At 46.3% G+C, this 14,659-nt stretch overlaps 1 protein-coding gene across 1 annotated transcript; it reads right to left on the bottom strand.

Moving 5' to 3' along the window:
* Positions 1 to 4,836: 4,836 nt before the first annotated feature.
* Positions 4,837 to 13,250, bottom strand: LOC108785395 (E3 ubiquitin-protein ligase RNF14-like). The gene is made up of 5 exons (XM_018554453.1): positions 13,088 to 13,250; positions 11,416 to 11,567; positions 9,354 to 9,869; positions 7,394 to 7,622; positions 4,837 to 4,850 (listed from the first exon to the last, which is right to left on the bottom strand). Coding segments are annotated over exons 1-5 (1,053 nt in total). The 5' UTR covers positions 13,242 to 13,250; the 3' UTR covers positions 4,837 to 4,848.
* Positions 13,251 to 14,659: the final 1,409 nt, after the last annotated feature.

Here is a 14,659-nt window from a genome sequence, read left to right as displayed (position 1 = left end):
CGCCCCATTTTTGAACACCCCCCCCCCCCCCCTATGTATCTCCTTGCAATAAGGCCACATCAGAAAGACAGAGTCACCGATTTAGGATCAGCACACCAGCCAGACATATGGCTAGCATACGTCATACAAATATGTCAGAATACCACATGTTGGTATCCTGCTATACCTGATTTTTGTGAACCTGTCCCCTGTTCTGCTCTGGTTCCTGACAGTTCCCTCCGTAAGGAGCAGCCTTGGGACTTTCTAACAAACTCTGGTTGACAAAGTCATCGTAGTGGTTAGCACTTCCGCCTTGCAGCACTGAACCAGATCACCGGATCAAATCCCAGTCAGGTCCCTATCTGCAAGGAGTTTGTTCTCTCTGTGCTTGGTTGGGTTTCTCCAACGCTCCAAAGACAAGCTGAAGGATTGGCTTTTGTCTAAATTGGCCTTCAGATGTATGCATGTGAGAGAGGGACTTTAGATTGTGAGCTCCTTGAGGGCAGGGACTGATGTGAATGCATTGTGTATATTGTCAGCAATACATAAATACCTGTAAGGCTAGGTTCACACCTAGGCGGTTTTCCGCGCTTTAGTACTCGTGGAAAACCGCTCAAACAGGGAAATGCCATTATTTTCAATGTGCATGGTTCCCATCTGGGCGGTTTTCCGCAAGTACGAACGCGCTGGAAACCGCCCTACGCCCAAAGAAGTACATGTACTTCTTTGGGGCGTTTTGGTCGGGCGGTTCCATTGGGATACAGCAAAGTAGTCCTCGGAAACGCGCGTCTTTCTTGCGTTTTTTTTACCGCGAATCGCGGTAAAAAAACGCGCGGTAAAAAAACGCGCATATTCAAAACGCCTAGGTGTGAACCCAGCCTAATGAATACATTGCAATGTTTATGATAATAGTAAATTCTAAAGCACCATCATCCCTTTTCTGGAATAAAGTAGATGCGTCCTTCAGTAAACATAATGCAGCCCACTTAAAGATTTAATCCTCTCAATCCAGTCCAATGTTTCAGGCTTGATGTCAAAAAATATTAGGGATGCACAGATACCGGTTTTTCGGTATTGAGTACGGGTACCAATATTTATATTTCGGTATTAGCCGATACAGAGTACCAATACCGGTACTTCCGGTAGCATAGAGCCGGCTTCCCGGGCAATCAGGAGGCGTGTCATTACCCACCGCCCGGCTTCTTGATTGCCAGGGAAGCCGACTCCATTCTGTTTGGCCGGCTCGATGCTGATTCCCAGCCAATCGCACTGAGGCCGGCCAAACAGATCTGACAGTATGGCGACACGACCCCCACCCTGCAGACACCTCATTTCCCTCAAATAGATCCTTAGCGGCAGTCATTACCGTACCAGTCCCTCGACAAGCTGGGCAGCATTAAGCCGGCCAAACAGCATGGAGCCAGCTTCCCGGCTACATGTTCCCTCGCGGCACTGCCGCTCAGAGGAAGTTCCAGTTATGGAAACGGTATCGGAGCATTTGGCCGAGTACGAGTACTTACCCAAATACTCGGTATCGGCACCGATACTAGTATCGGTATCGTGCATCCCTAAAAAATATTGTAATAATCTGTTCTATGATTTTAGGAACCTTGTTTCTGTGTACAGTTTGTAATTATGTGTGCAGCCATACTTGCTCATTCCATATTCAATCCCTGTCCTCTGGTTTGCAGTGCTATACAATGGTTGTGCTTTACGTCTCTTCACAATCTGAGCCTACAAGTCGGCTGTCTAAAGGCTGGACAGACGACAGATGCCAAAAAAGAAAGAGTACAAGTTGGCTGAAAGCTTTCTCCGGCCTCTATCCTGCCCTGTATGCCTTTGTCAGACTTCCGCTACTTACATGAATCTTGACTTTACAATTAGGACAGGGCTTGGCGTTCTCTTTTATCCACTTCTTACTCTCCCATTCTTGTGCCCGCTTCGCGCGGAGTCCCTTTGCAATAGGCTTCTTTTCCTCTTCCTGCGATGTCGATGGCTTCTTTGAACCTAAATAAACAAAAATATATGCATATAATTTATGTGTCTATATAGCGCCCACAATATGCGCAGCACTTTACTTACAAACAATGGTCCCTATCTCACATGCATACGCACAGGTCCAATCTAGACCAGAGCCAATTATCCTACCAGCATGTCTTTAGAGTGTGGGCAATCACAGGGGGAACATGCATACTCCTTGCAGATACTGACCTGGCAGGGATTCGAACCGGGAACCTTCAGTAGCACTAACCATACGCCAATATGCTATAAAAGAGCTATTCTATAAGTAACTTTGCATGAATGAGAGAATGTATTAATGACATGAAAGATTCTATGCATGTCTTGGGGGTGGGTTTTCTGATGGTGACAACAGTAGACCATGCCTGTGGAATGCGTGTTAAAGTGACATTAAACTCTCAGATTTTTTAACATAAAACAATACTGTAATGTGCGTCTTACTGTAATCCATGGTAGTTTCCCTTCTCTTTGCTGCTCTTCCTTTTAAATCTGTATCTGTTCTCATGCTCTGCAGCACTTCTATTTTGCAGCAGACTGCCTTGTCTCTGGAATGGATACATGGTGTCTGTGTGTAGGTTTGCAACCTGAGCCAGCACTACAGGAAGAGGCACTCAGCTGCAAAGGGAAGTTCTCCCCCAGCATGTGAAGACATGAGGATTTAAAAGGAAGAGCAGCAAAGAGAAGGGAAACTACCATGGATTACAGTAAGGCGCACATTACAGTATTGTTTTATGTTAAAAAATCTGAGGGTTTAATGTCACTGTAAGAGGGTTATTTACTAATGAGCCGAAGGATCCAGCCGTGGCTTCAGCTGATCCTTCCACTCGCTTCGGTCGCCTGAGCCCTATCAGTCGAACGAAGGGCTGTTGTATGGGCTATTGACAATAGCCCGTACAGCAGCCGAGCCGAACGCATATGCTGAGCCGTAGTGACAGCCAAAGCGTGAAGAAAGGATGGCTGAAGGGCCGACCTTTCTCCTCGCTAATGACAGCTGGGTGGAGCCAGCCGGGATCTTACAGCTCGCTCCGCCCAGTTGTAATGACAGAACAGCGTCCCCAAATGACCTGGACAAGCAAAACAAATGGCAAACGCACTCATCAATTTGTTACCAGCTTTACAGCAAGCTGCACATGGAAAGGCTTTAAACAGTAACAGCAAAAAGTTTCCCAGCACACTCACCAGCCAGCATGCAAAAAAACCTGTCTCACCGCTACAGGTTTAGATACACGTCTTCTGCAGACAATGTGAAAGCCGCACAGCCGCGCAAAGGCACCTATATATAGTGCGGTCCTAGGACCTGGAGACGCTGATCTGTCATTAAACAATAACAACTGGGCGGAACCGACCATGACGTCACAGCTAGCTCCGCCCAGTTGTTTTTTATTGCCCGGGACCTGCTAAAAGACTCTAGTAGGTGCCGGCCAATAGGAAACAGTTGGGCGGAGCTAGCGGTGACTTTTGGGGGCAACCCCATGCTTTTTTTTTTTTTAAATGGGGTCCCTCCTAACTTTCGAACCAGACCTAAAGGGTATGGTTTGGCAAAGGGACCCCACACTGTTTTTTTTTTTTCATTTCTTTACAAAAAAAATGTATATTATTTTCTTCACTTTTTTTAATTTTTCTAATTTTTTTACATTTATTTAAATCATTTTTAAACCTTTTTTTTTTTTCATTTATTTACATTTATTTCTATTTTGCTCACTACCTCGAAAGTTGCAAGCAGAGCAGCGGAGCCGAATGCCGCTCTGCAGCATTCAGCTATTAACTCACTGCCGTTCAGCCCCTATGAGAATTTTGTTGGATCGACTCAGCCAAACATGCAGAGTATGTTCGGCTGAACAAGGTAGCCAAAGGCAGCCGATGTACGGCTGAAATCAGCCACACTGAGCCGGAGTGAATAGCCAAACGTCATTCGGCTCTTGTTGTTCATTCTGCTTCCTTCGGCAGCTAAGTGAATGACCCCCTAAATGTCCTACTTTAGTTCTCCATGGTCCCTGTGTGTTTTGTAAAGTAGTCACCGCTCCAAGGTCGCTCCTGGGATAGACTACAATCTCAATACAAATTAGTAAACTGATAATGAGTTTGTAGTCCATCCTGGGAGCGAGCTTGGAGAGGTGACTACATTACAACACACACAGGGACCATGGGGAACAGACGTAGCCCCCCTCCAGAAGGAAGGACAGTGTCAGCACCAATTCAGAGATGATCGGAGGATCTACAGCCGAGTGATACACAAATAAGATACATTGTTGTTCATAGTTAAGGGACTATTGTTAGTGACACTTTAAATGGCCACTTGTAGTCTCCATGGGAAGCCAGTGGAACATGGTGTCAAGCAAGGAGACAAACTGAGAGATGGGGAGAAGCGTTGTCACTCTATAACAGGAAGTGCACAAGGGCCTTTGTGGCAGGATCACCGAGCTCTTTTTAATGAAGGCTGCAGATGAAAAATATTAAAATGACATTAACATGCTGAAGCGTATATGGAATTTTAGTGATTGGCCTTACATATGTTAATTTATGAAAAGCCCAAATTAAAAACAATGTCCAGCTTTCTGGGTTCCCTTTTATCGTGCTAAAGATAAAGAATTGTACAACAAGAGAAAAATATGGCATCAAATGATTGAGAATGAATCTGCTTCACCACCAATGGGGTGCTCCCTTCCTCCCAGATTATACAGTTAAACATTGGAAGCTCCAGGAGCAAGTATGTCAGTGCTTTCAGAGATCCCAGCACTGCACAAGCCCAAATTCTGCTGTCACCAAGCACCAAATGACCTTTCATATCACATGCTTCTTAATAGTTAGGTTACCTCTATCACGACGTTTCTTGCGTGCAGGATCCGTGGGTTCTGCGGGTTCTGCGGGTTCCTCGGGTTCTACTAAAAAAAGTAAGTTAGTGAGTTGAGTTAAAATCATTCTAAAAGAAAAAAATGAGAGGAGACTACAATAGGCAACTACTAGAACTTAGCCAGCTGCCAAAGGTATATAAACTCATATGAATATACAATCATCTACTTTAACCCTTTCAATGCCAATGTGTTTTTTTTAAGCTCCCTATGTGATATCCAATTCACATAACAGGTCCTCTTTATGGAGACATCAGGGGTCTCCAAGACCCCTAATGTCACCTAGGGACCCCCCAGAGAAGCTGATGAAGCACAGATCTGCTTTAGCAGCTCCCCATCTGCATCTGTTGCCGGGAAGTGACAGTGAATGCAGGAAGTGATGTAATATACATCACTTCCTGCAATCGGGGACCAGAGAGGAGATCAGAGGGGGAGCGTGTACTGCATCCCTTTGATCACCAGTGACAGAATTGCCGTGCCAGTCCCAGCCGTACTCGGCACAGCGGATCTCGGGACCGGCATCGGTGGCGGTACAGGGGGGATGCACACCCGCACCTACTACAAGCGATCGGGCGTTTCTAGAGACGCCCGATCGCTTGAATGTAAACCGCCATCACTGGCTGTTTACATTTCTGACAGTTTCCACACTCGTGTGCGCGCTGAGCGCCGCACACGAGCAGGGGGGAGGGGAAGGACGTCTTAAGACGGTATCCCGCTCCTACAAGGCTACAAGGAACGGCCATGGACGGGAGGTGGTTAAAACCCACAAAATATTATATACATTCTGAAAGCACAGACCCTTAAAATAGCGGCAGTTGCAAGCTTTTACATTGCATGATATTAGCGCGACTCTTTATCAAACCCAAAATGTAAGTAAAAAATACACTCTAGGTAATTTTAGTGCCTAAAAACCACAATATAATACCCCAAAGATGAGGTTATGACGAGTAAATAGATACCCAACATGACGAGGTTAAAAATTGCGTCCGTGAAGCGGTCCATAATATTTAAAAGCCCGTACAGGCCCATAAGAAATATGTAAAAGATTGAAAACTGATATTTTATATATTTTTTTTCCCTATGTATATGAAATCTTTGTTTTACAAACATAGGATGCAAAGAAAGAAAAGAGGAATATAAAACCGCTATGAATTCCCATTATAATATGATTACAGTGTATGCGGTTTTATAACACTGAAACCACATACAACAAACTTCCAGCGACATTATATCACCACCGACAGTGCTAAGAATGAAATATTTGAATGCCAGGGAGTTGTTAAATGAGAGAAAAATCAGTGAAAGGCGCACTCACATAAATAGGATTGTTGTACTCACTATAAAATCCTTTTCCATTGAAGGACAGGGGACATCATGTGCGCTAAGGTTATACTGCCGCCTACAGAGGGATTGGACACTGGCAAACAAAAAAAACTGTAGGCCAGTCCTGGGTAAAATCTCCTATTACCGGCATACTTTAGTTAAGCAGCACCGAGAACATAATTATTAGGGATGCACCGCAGAAACATATCGGCCTGAAAATGGCACTTTTGGCTTAATGCCGAAAGTGCCATTTGTCTGGCGATACAGCGGCGCATCCCTGCTTTCTTTTCTCCCCGCTGGGTGCTGCTCTGTGTCCCAGCGGGGAGGAGAGAAAGTGTCACAGGCGGCCAAGTGCTGCGGGAGGAGAGCGCTGTGAGCGGCCGGCGTCTTTCCTCCCACACCGCTTGCTCACCCTCCTGTGACAGCTGTCAGGATGGAGAGCGAGTGAAAACACTCAGCGATCAGTGATCCCTGAGTGTTTGTAAATATTGAAGGACATAGTATGGTTACTATAGTCTCAATTATGAATGAATGGGAAGTGATCTACATCACTTCCTGTTCATTCATGATTGTGGTTATAGTAAACATGCCAAGCCCTCGTGTTATGAATGAACAGGAACACTCAGCATAGAGGATTCCTGTTCATTGATAACAGGGGCTGCAGAAAAAGAGGTTGAGGACTCTGTGTCTCTGAGGACTCTGTGTTCTCAATCTCTTTTTCTATTTTAAAAGGGAAATATTAGGGGTCTGTTTAGACCCCTAATATTTCCCCAAAGCCCCTAAAAGTAAAGTAAAACATAAAAATATTTAATAAAAATTAAATATTAAAAAAAAAAAAAACATTTTCGGTTTCGGCCTGACAATTTTTTTTATTTCGGTTTTGAAATTTTCATTTTGATGCACCTCGAGTATATACTCGTGTAGTTTCACCAGAGCTGGAGTGCTGAGGTTGCCTACCACTACCTTAGAGCCCAGCACCAGCAAAACAAGAGAGAAGAACAAAGCATATCATAGAGAAAATGGGTCATTCTCTAGATTTTGTCTGCTCCAGTTTTGATGAATTCCCCTCTTTGTGATTATTGGATAATATATTTAAATAAGAGTTTGAGTGGCCGGAGTTCAGCTTTAAGTATCTTGCCATAGCTGCCCATGAAGCAAAAAGCGAACCTAACAGCATCCCTAAACGTCATCATATCTTCGTTACAAAGCCAACATAGACTTACATTCTGTTCCTTTGCATGGGGAGAGTCCGTGGTAGGTCAGCATACAAAGGGTACAAAAAGCATACTGGCAGCTTGTGCAAATACCCATTGTGCCCTCTGGCTCTTGCATTACGGCCGTCTCGCACCCTGGGCGAGGGCAATACACCACATCGGTCATCATATCCAAAGTGGACTGAAGAAGGAGACGATCATAGCGGCTGAACAACTGCTCCCCTACCAGATCTTTTACCTGCAAAGGACACAAATTGACACTTTTATGGAGTATTAATATCAACTGCTTTCTGGATCTACAATTACACCATTCACAGAATAGTAACTCTAAAATCTGGAGTCTTGTACACGGATGCCTGGGGTCCATATAATGTAAATGTGTAAAGCAATATGCATTACATACTGTCTGCATCCAGGGGTTGTATTTCCATATGCATGCTTACCCGAGTATACCTGGCTAAAGCCACGTACAGCCACTGACTTCTAGGGGGACACAGAGCCGGTCCGGCTGACGGTGTCCAGCAGGGAGAAGAGAAGTTGGCAAGAGGCTGAGTGGGGCAGTGAGGGGAGGATAACTCGGCTCCCGTGACAGGCAGGAGAGGGTGGAGCAGTAAGGATGGAGAGCGGAGCACAAACACTAAGCGATCAGTACTGATCACTCAGTGTTTGTAAATAACTGAAGACATAGTAATTAATACATCTCCAGTTATGATTGAACAGGAAGAGCTATACATCACTTCCTGTTCATTTATGAATGGGGACATAGTAAATATTTACTATCTGTTCACTGTATGAACGAACAGGAAGCAGCTCAGTATAAAGGTCTGGGTTAATAGCAAACATTTACTATCTCCAGACTGTAAATGAACAGGAAGCCTCTGTACTCAGAGCTGCAGAAAAAGAGATTGGGGGCTCTGTGTCCTCAGGGCCGGTTCACACCGGTGCATTCCAACATGATTCGCTGCTGGAACGCACTGGAGTGAATCCCGGCCGGCTTCCTGCGTTCAGGGGCAGGTGGGGGTGTGTTTTTGTGCGTGGAAGTCAATGGCACTGCAGCAATGCCCCCCGCCTGCAGTGCGATCGCCATCAGTGTATGCGTTCCGGTCCACTGCAATCTGAAACAATAGTGCATGCAGCATTTTTTCAGATCGCACTGGTGTGAACCGGCCCCCCAATCTCTTTTTCTATTTTAAAAAGGAAATGTCAGGGATCTGTTTATACAATAACAGTTTAAAAAAAATAAAACTCAAAAAAATTATTTAAAAAAAAAAAAAAAATTTGGAAAAAAAAAAAGTAATTTTCAGTTTCGGTCTAAACATTTAATTGTGGTGCATCCCTACAAGGAACCGATGGGTAGGCATCACTGCACCAGCCCTGTAACCTCTATGCAGCTCTGCGCTGGAGGATCTTAAAGGAGAACTATGAGGTGAGTGCTTTTCACTCCGCCTCATAGTTCTAGCCGACCTGTGACAATGAGACTGTCACAGGTCGGCTCAGTAGATCGGAAAGTGAGCAAACACATAGCGGCGTTTGCTCACCTCTCGATCCTGTCACGGCTCTCTGCCGTGACAGGGGAGGGACTGGATTCCCCCCTCCCCGCTCCGATCTACCAGCGCTGACTGGTCTAGAGAGGCAGAGCCAGCTGTCAGTCACGCAGCTGGGCGGATCCCAGCACAATTGTCGGGATCCGCTTCAGCTGCAGCGTCTCAGTATACCGCGAGCTATACTGAGCCGAGGGTGATGGGAGGACGCTAGTTTGTGTCCTCCCGTTACCCTAAGGAGAACTATGGGGAAAAACCTTAACCCCATAGTTCTCCTTTAAGTAGTAGGATCTACTTAATGTGCTCTGCGTGTAAGTTGTGAGATAGAAATGCCATAGCAACTGGCTTCGGTACATCAACCATCATAAATTGATGCCCGCATGGCAAGTATGGAGTCTCAACATCAAAGAATAAAATAAACAGGTTACCTGAGCAGGTGTAGCAACTGACGTGCACTTGGACTCGGGACAATTCAGCGCACGGACCTGCCCTTCCACGATTTGAATCTCAAAGTAGTCTCCAAGGCAGCCATTACAGTAAACGTGGCTGCAGTCATTAAAATACGTGCACTCGCTGCCCAGCTTGTCAGAGAAACAGATATTGCATAAGTACGGTTTGCTGTCAAAACATTTCTTCTGTTGGCTTTCATTAAAGTCCGATATGTGTCTGATGAGTGCAGACACAGACTGGGCATCTTGTATAGCGCGCCCGTCCACTGCTCCCCCCTCAGGAGTGGCCGAAGCTGTGGCATTGCAGTGACTTTCCTTCTCATCGGTCTCCATCAAGGTTTGGGTTCCATCATTGTGAAGCTGAATTTCATAAGGTGATTCTATATTCAAATACTCGAGCGTCTCCTCCTTAAGAAACTGCATCCAGGCAAACAAGACGACATATCCTCTGTTCTCCTCCCATAGATCGTCTAAACGCCGGCACAGAGACGTAAGCTGAAATATCAAGCGCAAAAAGGATTAAAGAATTGTATTTCATATCAGTATTCTGTCTACTTCCAATTCCAATGCCCAGACTATGGAGGTGTTATAAATGCCTAAAGTGGACCTTGTACTATAGAATGTACTTTCCTTCTTCTGCTCCCCCATTACACATTTGCAGACTTAATTTTTCTTAGTAAATACCTTTTATACCTCTGTGCAGCCCGCCACTTCCAGATTCCTCACCTAGGCAAGAATGATGTAGATCGCTCACCTGCTGTCCCTCAATCAGTTGGTGCTCCCTCCCTTGGAAATGAGGAGGGGTAATGGAGATGAGGGGTAATGGAGATGAGGAGGGGTAATGGAGGTGAGGAGGGGTAATGGAGATGAGAAGGTGTAATGGAGATGAAAAGGGGTGATGGAGATGAGAAGGGGTAATGGAGATGAGGAGGGGTGATGGAGATGAGAAGGGGTGATGGAGATGAGGGGTAATGGAGATGAGGAGGGGTAATGGAGGTGAGGAGGGGTAATGGAGATGAGAAGGGGTGATGGAGATGAGGAGGGGTAATGGAGGTGAGGAGGGGTAATGGAGATGAGAAGTAAGGGGGGGAGATAATGCTGTATAATGGAGATGAAAAGGGGTTATTGAGATGAGGAAAGGGAGGGGGGAGGAGAGGTTATGGTAAAGAGAAAGGGTTATGGAGATGAGAAGGGCTAATTGAGTTGAGTAGGGGTTATGAATTAGAGGAGGGGATATGAAGATGAGTAGAAGGAAGGAGATGGGGGGTTATGGTGATAAGGAGAGGGTGAGGGATGAGAATGGGTTATGGTGATGATTAAGGGGCGGGGGGGAGAAGAGGTTTGTGTTCTTTGCAATGTATCAGAAATGAAGTAGGCAGGGCTGACACCACGTGCTTCGAAATGTCTCCCACAACGAAGGTCTCTCGGGTGCTGGCAAAGAAAAGGTGCGCTTTTACCTGTAGTAACACCGGTACAAACAGAAGCCGCACTCCATAGATCTTCTAACTTGAATCCACACTTTATTACTGTTACACCATACGAACGCTCCCCAGATCCTCTTACACATTTCACCTCTAAGGCTTAATCATAGAGATGAGTTTCTCTATGATTAAACCTTGGAGGTGAAACGAGTGAGGGGGTCTGGGGAGCGTTTGTATGGTGTATCAGTAATAAAGTGTGGATTCAAGTTAGAAGGTCTATGGAGTGCGGCTTCTGGTTATACCGCAAAAGCTCGGTGTTTTCCTGTCACAGAGGAAGGAAGTCACATGCTATATTTCTGGCCTACCTCCAATTATGTTTCTGTGTATGCAGCATGTATACAATGATAAATGCGCATCCATTGCAGAGATGTAAGAATGATGTTTTACTTGGCTTGACGCTTTAAGCAAGAGAGAGCTGAACAGATTCTTCATGTTCTCAATGTCTAACCAAAGCACGGGATCTACTATGTGACGTAACTCCAAAGATGCTCATAATCTCTGAGGGGAAATAGTGGCAGCTGTAAAATCATATCTTGACATTCTATGAGTGAATGCTGTACCTGTGCCGGCGAAAGCCACTTGCAGCTGAGTGTGAAGATGGGGCACATAGTGGAGGGGTATCCTGGAGGAAGTTCAAAGTTCAGGACAATTGGTGGTAGAAACAAAACTATGTCCTCAAAGCTTTCCAGTATGGAGTTTGTGGCAGCGTCGGCTAAAGACAATGAGATTATTAAAAGAACATTATAAGCTATCACACGCAGGGCTTTCCTGTTTCCTTACACTGGTGGTCAGTGTAGAAGAGACCCCCTTACATTGGTGGTCAGTGAGAGAAGGAACCCCTTACATTGGAGGTCAGTGAGAGAAGGAACCCCTTACATTGGAGGTCAGTAGAAGAAGGAACCCCTTACATTGCCGGTCAGTAGAAGAAGGAACCCCTTACATTGGTGGTCAGTGAGAGAAGGAACCCCTTACATTGGAGGTCAGTGAGAGAAGGAACCCCTTACATTGGAGGTCAGTAGAAGAAGGAACCCCTTACATTGCCGGTCAGTAGAAGAAGGAACCCCTTACATTGGTGGTCAGTGAGAGAAGGAACCCCTTACACTGGTGGTCAGTGATAGAAGGAACCCCTTACACTGATGGCCAGTGAGAGAAGGAACCCCTTACATTGCCGGTCAGTAGAAGAAGGAACCCCTTACATTGGTGGTCAGTGAGAGAAGGAACCCCTTACACTGGTGGTCAGTGAGAGAAGGAACCCCTTACATTGCCGGTCAGTAGAAGAAGGAACCCCTTACATTGGTGGTCAGTGAGAGAAGGAACCCCTTACACTGGTGGTCAGTGATAGAAGCAACCCCTTACATTGGTGGTCAGTGAGAGAAGGAACCCGTTACACTGGTGGTCAGTGAGGGAAGGAACCCCAAAGGAACCCCATACACTGGTGGTCAGTGAGAGAAGGAACCCCTTACATTGCCGGTCAGTAGAAGAAGGAGCCCCTTACATTGGTGGTCAGTGAGAGAAGGAACCCCTTACATTGGTGGTCAGTGAGAGAAGGAACCCCTTACACTGGTGGTCAGTGAGAGAAGGAACCCCTTACACTGGTGGTCAGTGAGAGAAGGAACCCCTTACATTGCCGGTCAGTAGAAGAAGGAATCCCTTACATTGGTGGTCAGTGAGAGAAGGAATCCCTTACATTGGTGGTCAGTGAGAGAAGGAATCCCTTACATTGGTGGTCAGTGAGAGAAGGAATCCCTTACATTGGTGGTCAGTGAGAGAAGGAATCCCTTACATTGGTGGTCAGTGAGAGAAGGAACCCCTTACACTGGTGGTCAGTAGAAGAAGGAACCCCTTACACTGGTGGTCAGTAGGAAACGTTACCCCTTATATTGATATGAGAGGCTCTCCTTTTACACACAGCTAAAAAGACCAATGGTGACAGTGGTTATTTACCTGAGAAATAAGAGGCTCAGCCGAGCCCACACCACTGGCTCTGCCGATTATTGTTGGTGCCAGTCCTCTGCAGACAAAGCCAAACCCGTCCACCACTGCTCAGTGCTCAGTGAACCCCTAACAACTTCTGGAGGAACCCTAGTTGAGAAAGGCGGCTATATACCATTAGAAGGTGGATCTATTGCTGTATAAACCGTTTATTCAGTTGCAGCATACCAGCCATGAGCTTAGTACACACATTAGTAAGCGTTCAGTCTAGACGTAATACGCGCATTTTATCTCACTTACATTTAACAGATACTGTAAAATTTGGGGGAAGTTCCAGACACACTTTGATCTCCCCTCCTGGAGCAGTGTCAGCTCTCTTAAACTCATCTTCAGAGTATATACTGCTGAGGGCTAGCAGTTCTTCCTCCTGGGCTTCCTGATTTCCTGCAGACATGGTTTATCTGTGGAGGTCATAAAACAAGAGTGTTACCATTTCAGTGAGTCTGCCATGAACACCCCGGACACTGCACACAGAACACTTCATCATTCAGTAGAAAGTGCAACGCACCCTGCAGGGGTTACCTGCTCATTCCGTCAGTGAGTTGAGGAATGAGCTGTAATACTCACCTTATTCCTCGTTCCGGAACCTTCCTCCATGTGATACAATTGGTCACCAAAACCTCTAGAATTTCGATCCAAACTGAGGTTTTGCACCAACTATGGATCCATTTGATTTTCCCTCAAGTCCCCATTCTATTATTCTAAGCCCTGATGAAGGGGGACTTTTGTGACCTCCAAATATGTTGGCTGCTTTCATGTGATGGTATTACCAACAATTAAAGGCACTTAGGACTCTCCCGCTTTGTGTTTTGGATGGAGACCTTTTTTATATGTACATTTTGAGTTGTATTCCTTGCTCCGGCATCCTTCCTCCACGTTGTGTGACCGGTCCCCTACAGTCTCTTCTTGAGGCGCCCAGGCTGTTGGTCACGTCAGTACAATCCATCTTGCCATGAAGGTCTTTGTTTGGGGAGCTTCCTGTTACGGGGTGACACATAGGGACGGGGTTTGGGTTCTCTGTTACCTTGTGTTCAAGGTGAATACTGCGGATACAAGATCCGCAATCCGGACAAGTTTATGTGCAGATTCGCACGGGAGAATTTCAAACAATATTGCACACTAGGGATGCACCGATACCGATACTAGTATCGGTGCCGATACCGAGTATTTGGACGAGTACTCGCCCAAAAGATCCTATACCGGAACTTCCGGTCCGAGGAAGTCTTCCTGTGCCCGGCAGTGCCGTATAGGAACATGGATCTAGATTCCGGTGCCATCAGGAATCTGGGCGGCGAGTAATGACCCGTCTCCTTGATTGGCTGGGAAGCTGGTTTCCCAGCCACTCAGCATCGGGCCAGCCGAACATCCGGCTCCTTGCTGATTGGCCCGGGAGTCAGACTTGCCAGTCAATTAAGATCGAGTCGGCTAAACAGGCAGGTCAGATTTCCTCTGACCGACAGTGCCGTATGGGAACATGGAGCACAGGAAGTTGGGCGGCGAGTAATGATTGGCCAGGAAGCCGCCTTGATGCTGATTGGCTGGGAAGCCAGCTTTCCAGCCAATCAGCATGGAACCCACTTCCCGGCCAATCAGTAAGCTGGGAGGCGGGTCAATACTCGCCGCCCGGCTTCCTGATTGTCCGGGAAGCCGGCTCGATGCTGATTGGCTGGGAAGCTAGTTTCCTGGCCAGTCACAATCAGGCCGGCCAAACAACATGGAGTCGGCTTCCCGGACAATCAGGAAGCCGTTCGGCATGTCATTACCCACTGCCCGGCTTCCTGATTGCCCCCGAAGCCGGCGCCATCGCAGGAG

Source organism: Nanorana parkeri, unplaced genomic scaffold (genome assembly GCF_000935625.1).
Source record: "Nanorana parkeri isolate BGI_ZX_2015 unplaced genomic scaffold, ASM93562v1 scaffold159, whole genome shotgun sequence".
Taxonomy (NCBI): Eukaryota; Metazoa; Chordata; class Amphibia; order Anura; family Dicroglossidae; genus Nanorana; species Nanorana parkeri.
This window is presented reverse-complemented; position numbering and strand designations above follow the sequence as displayed.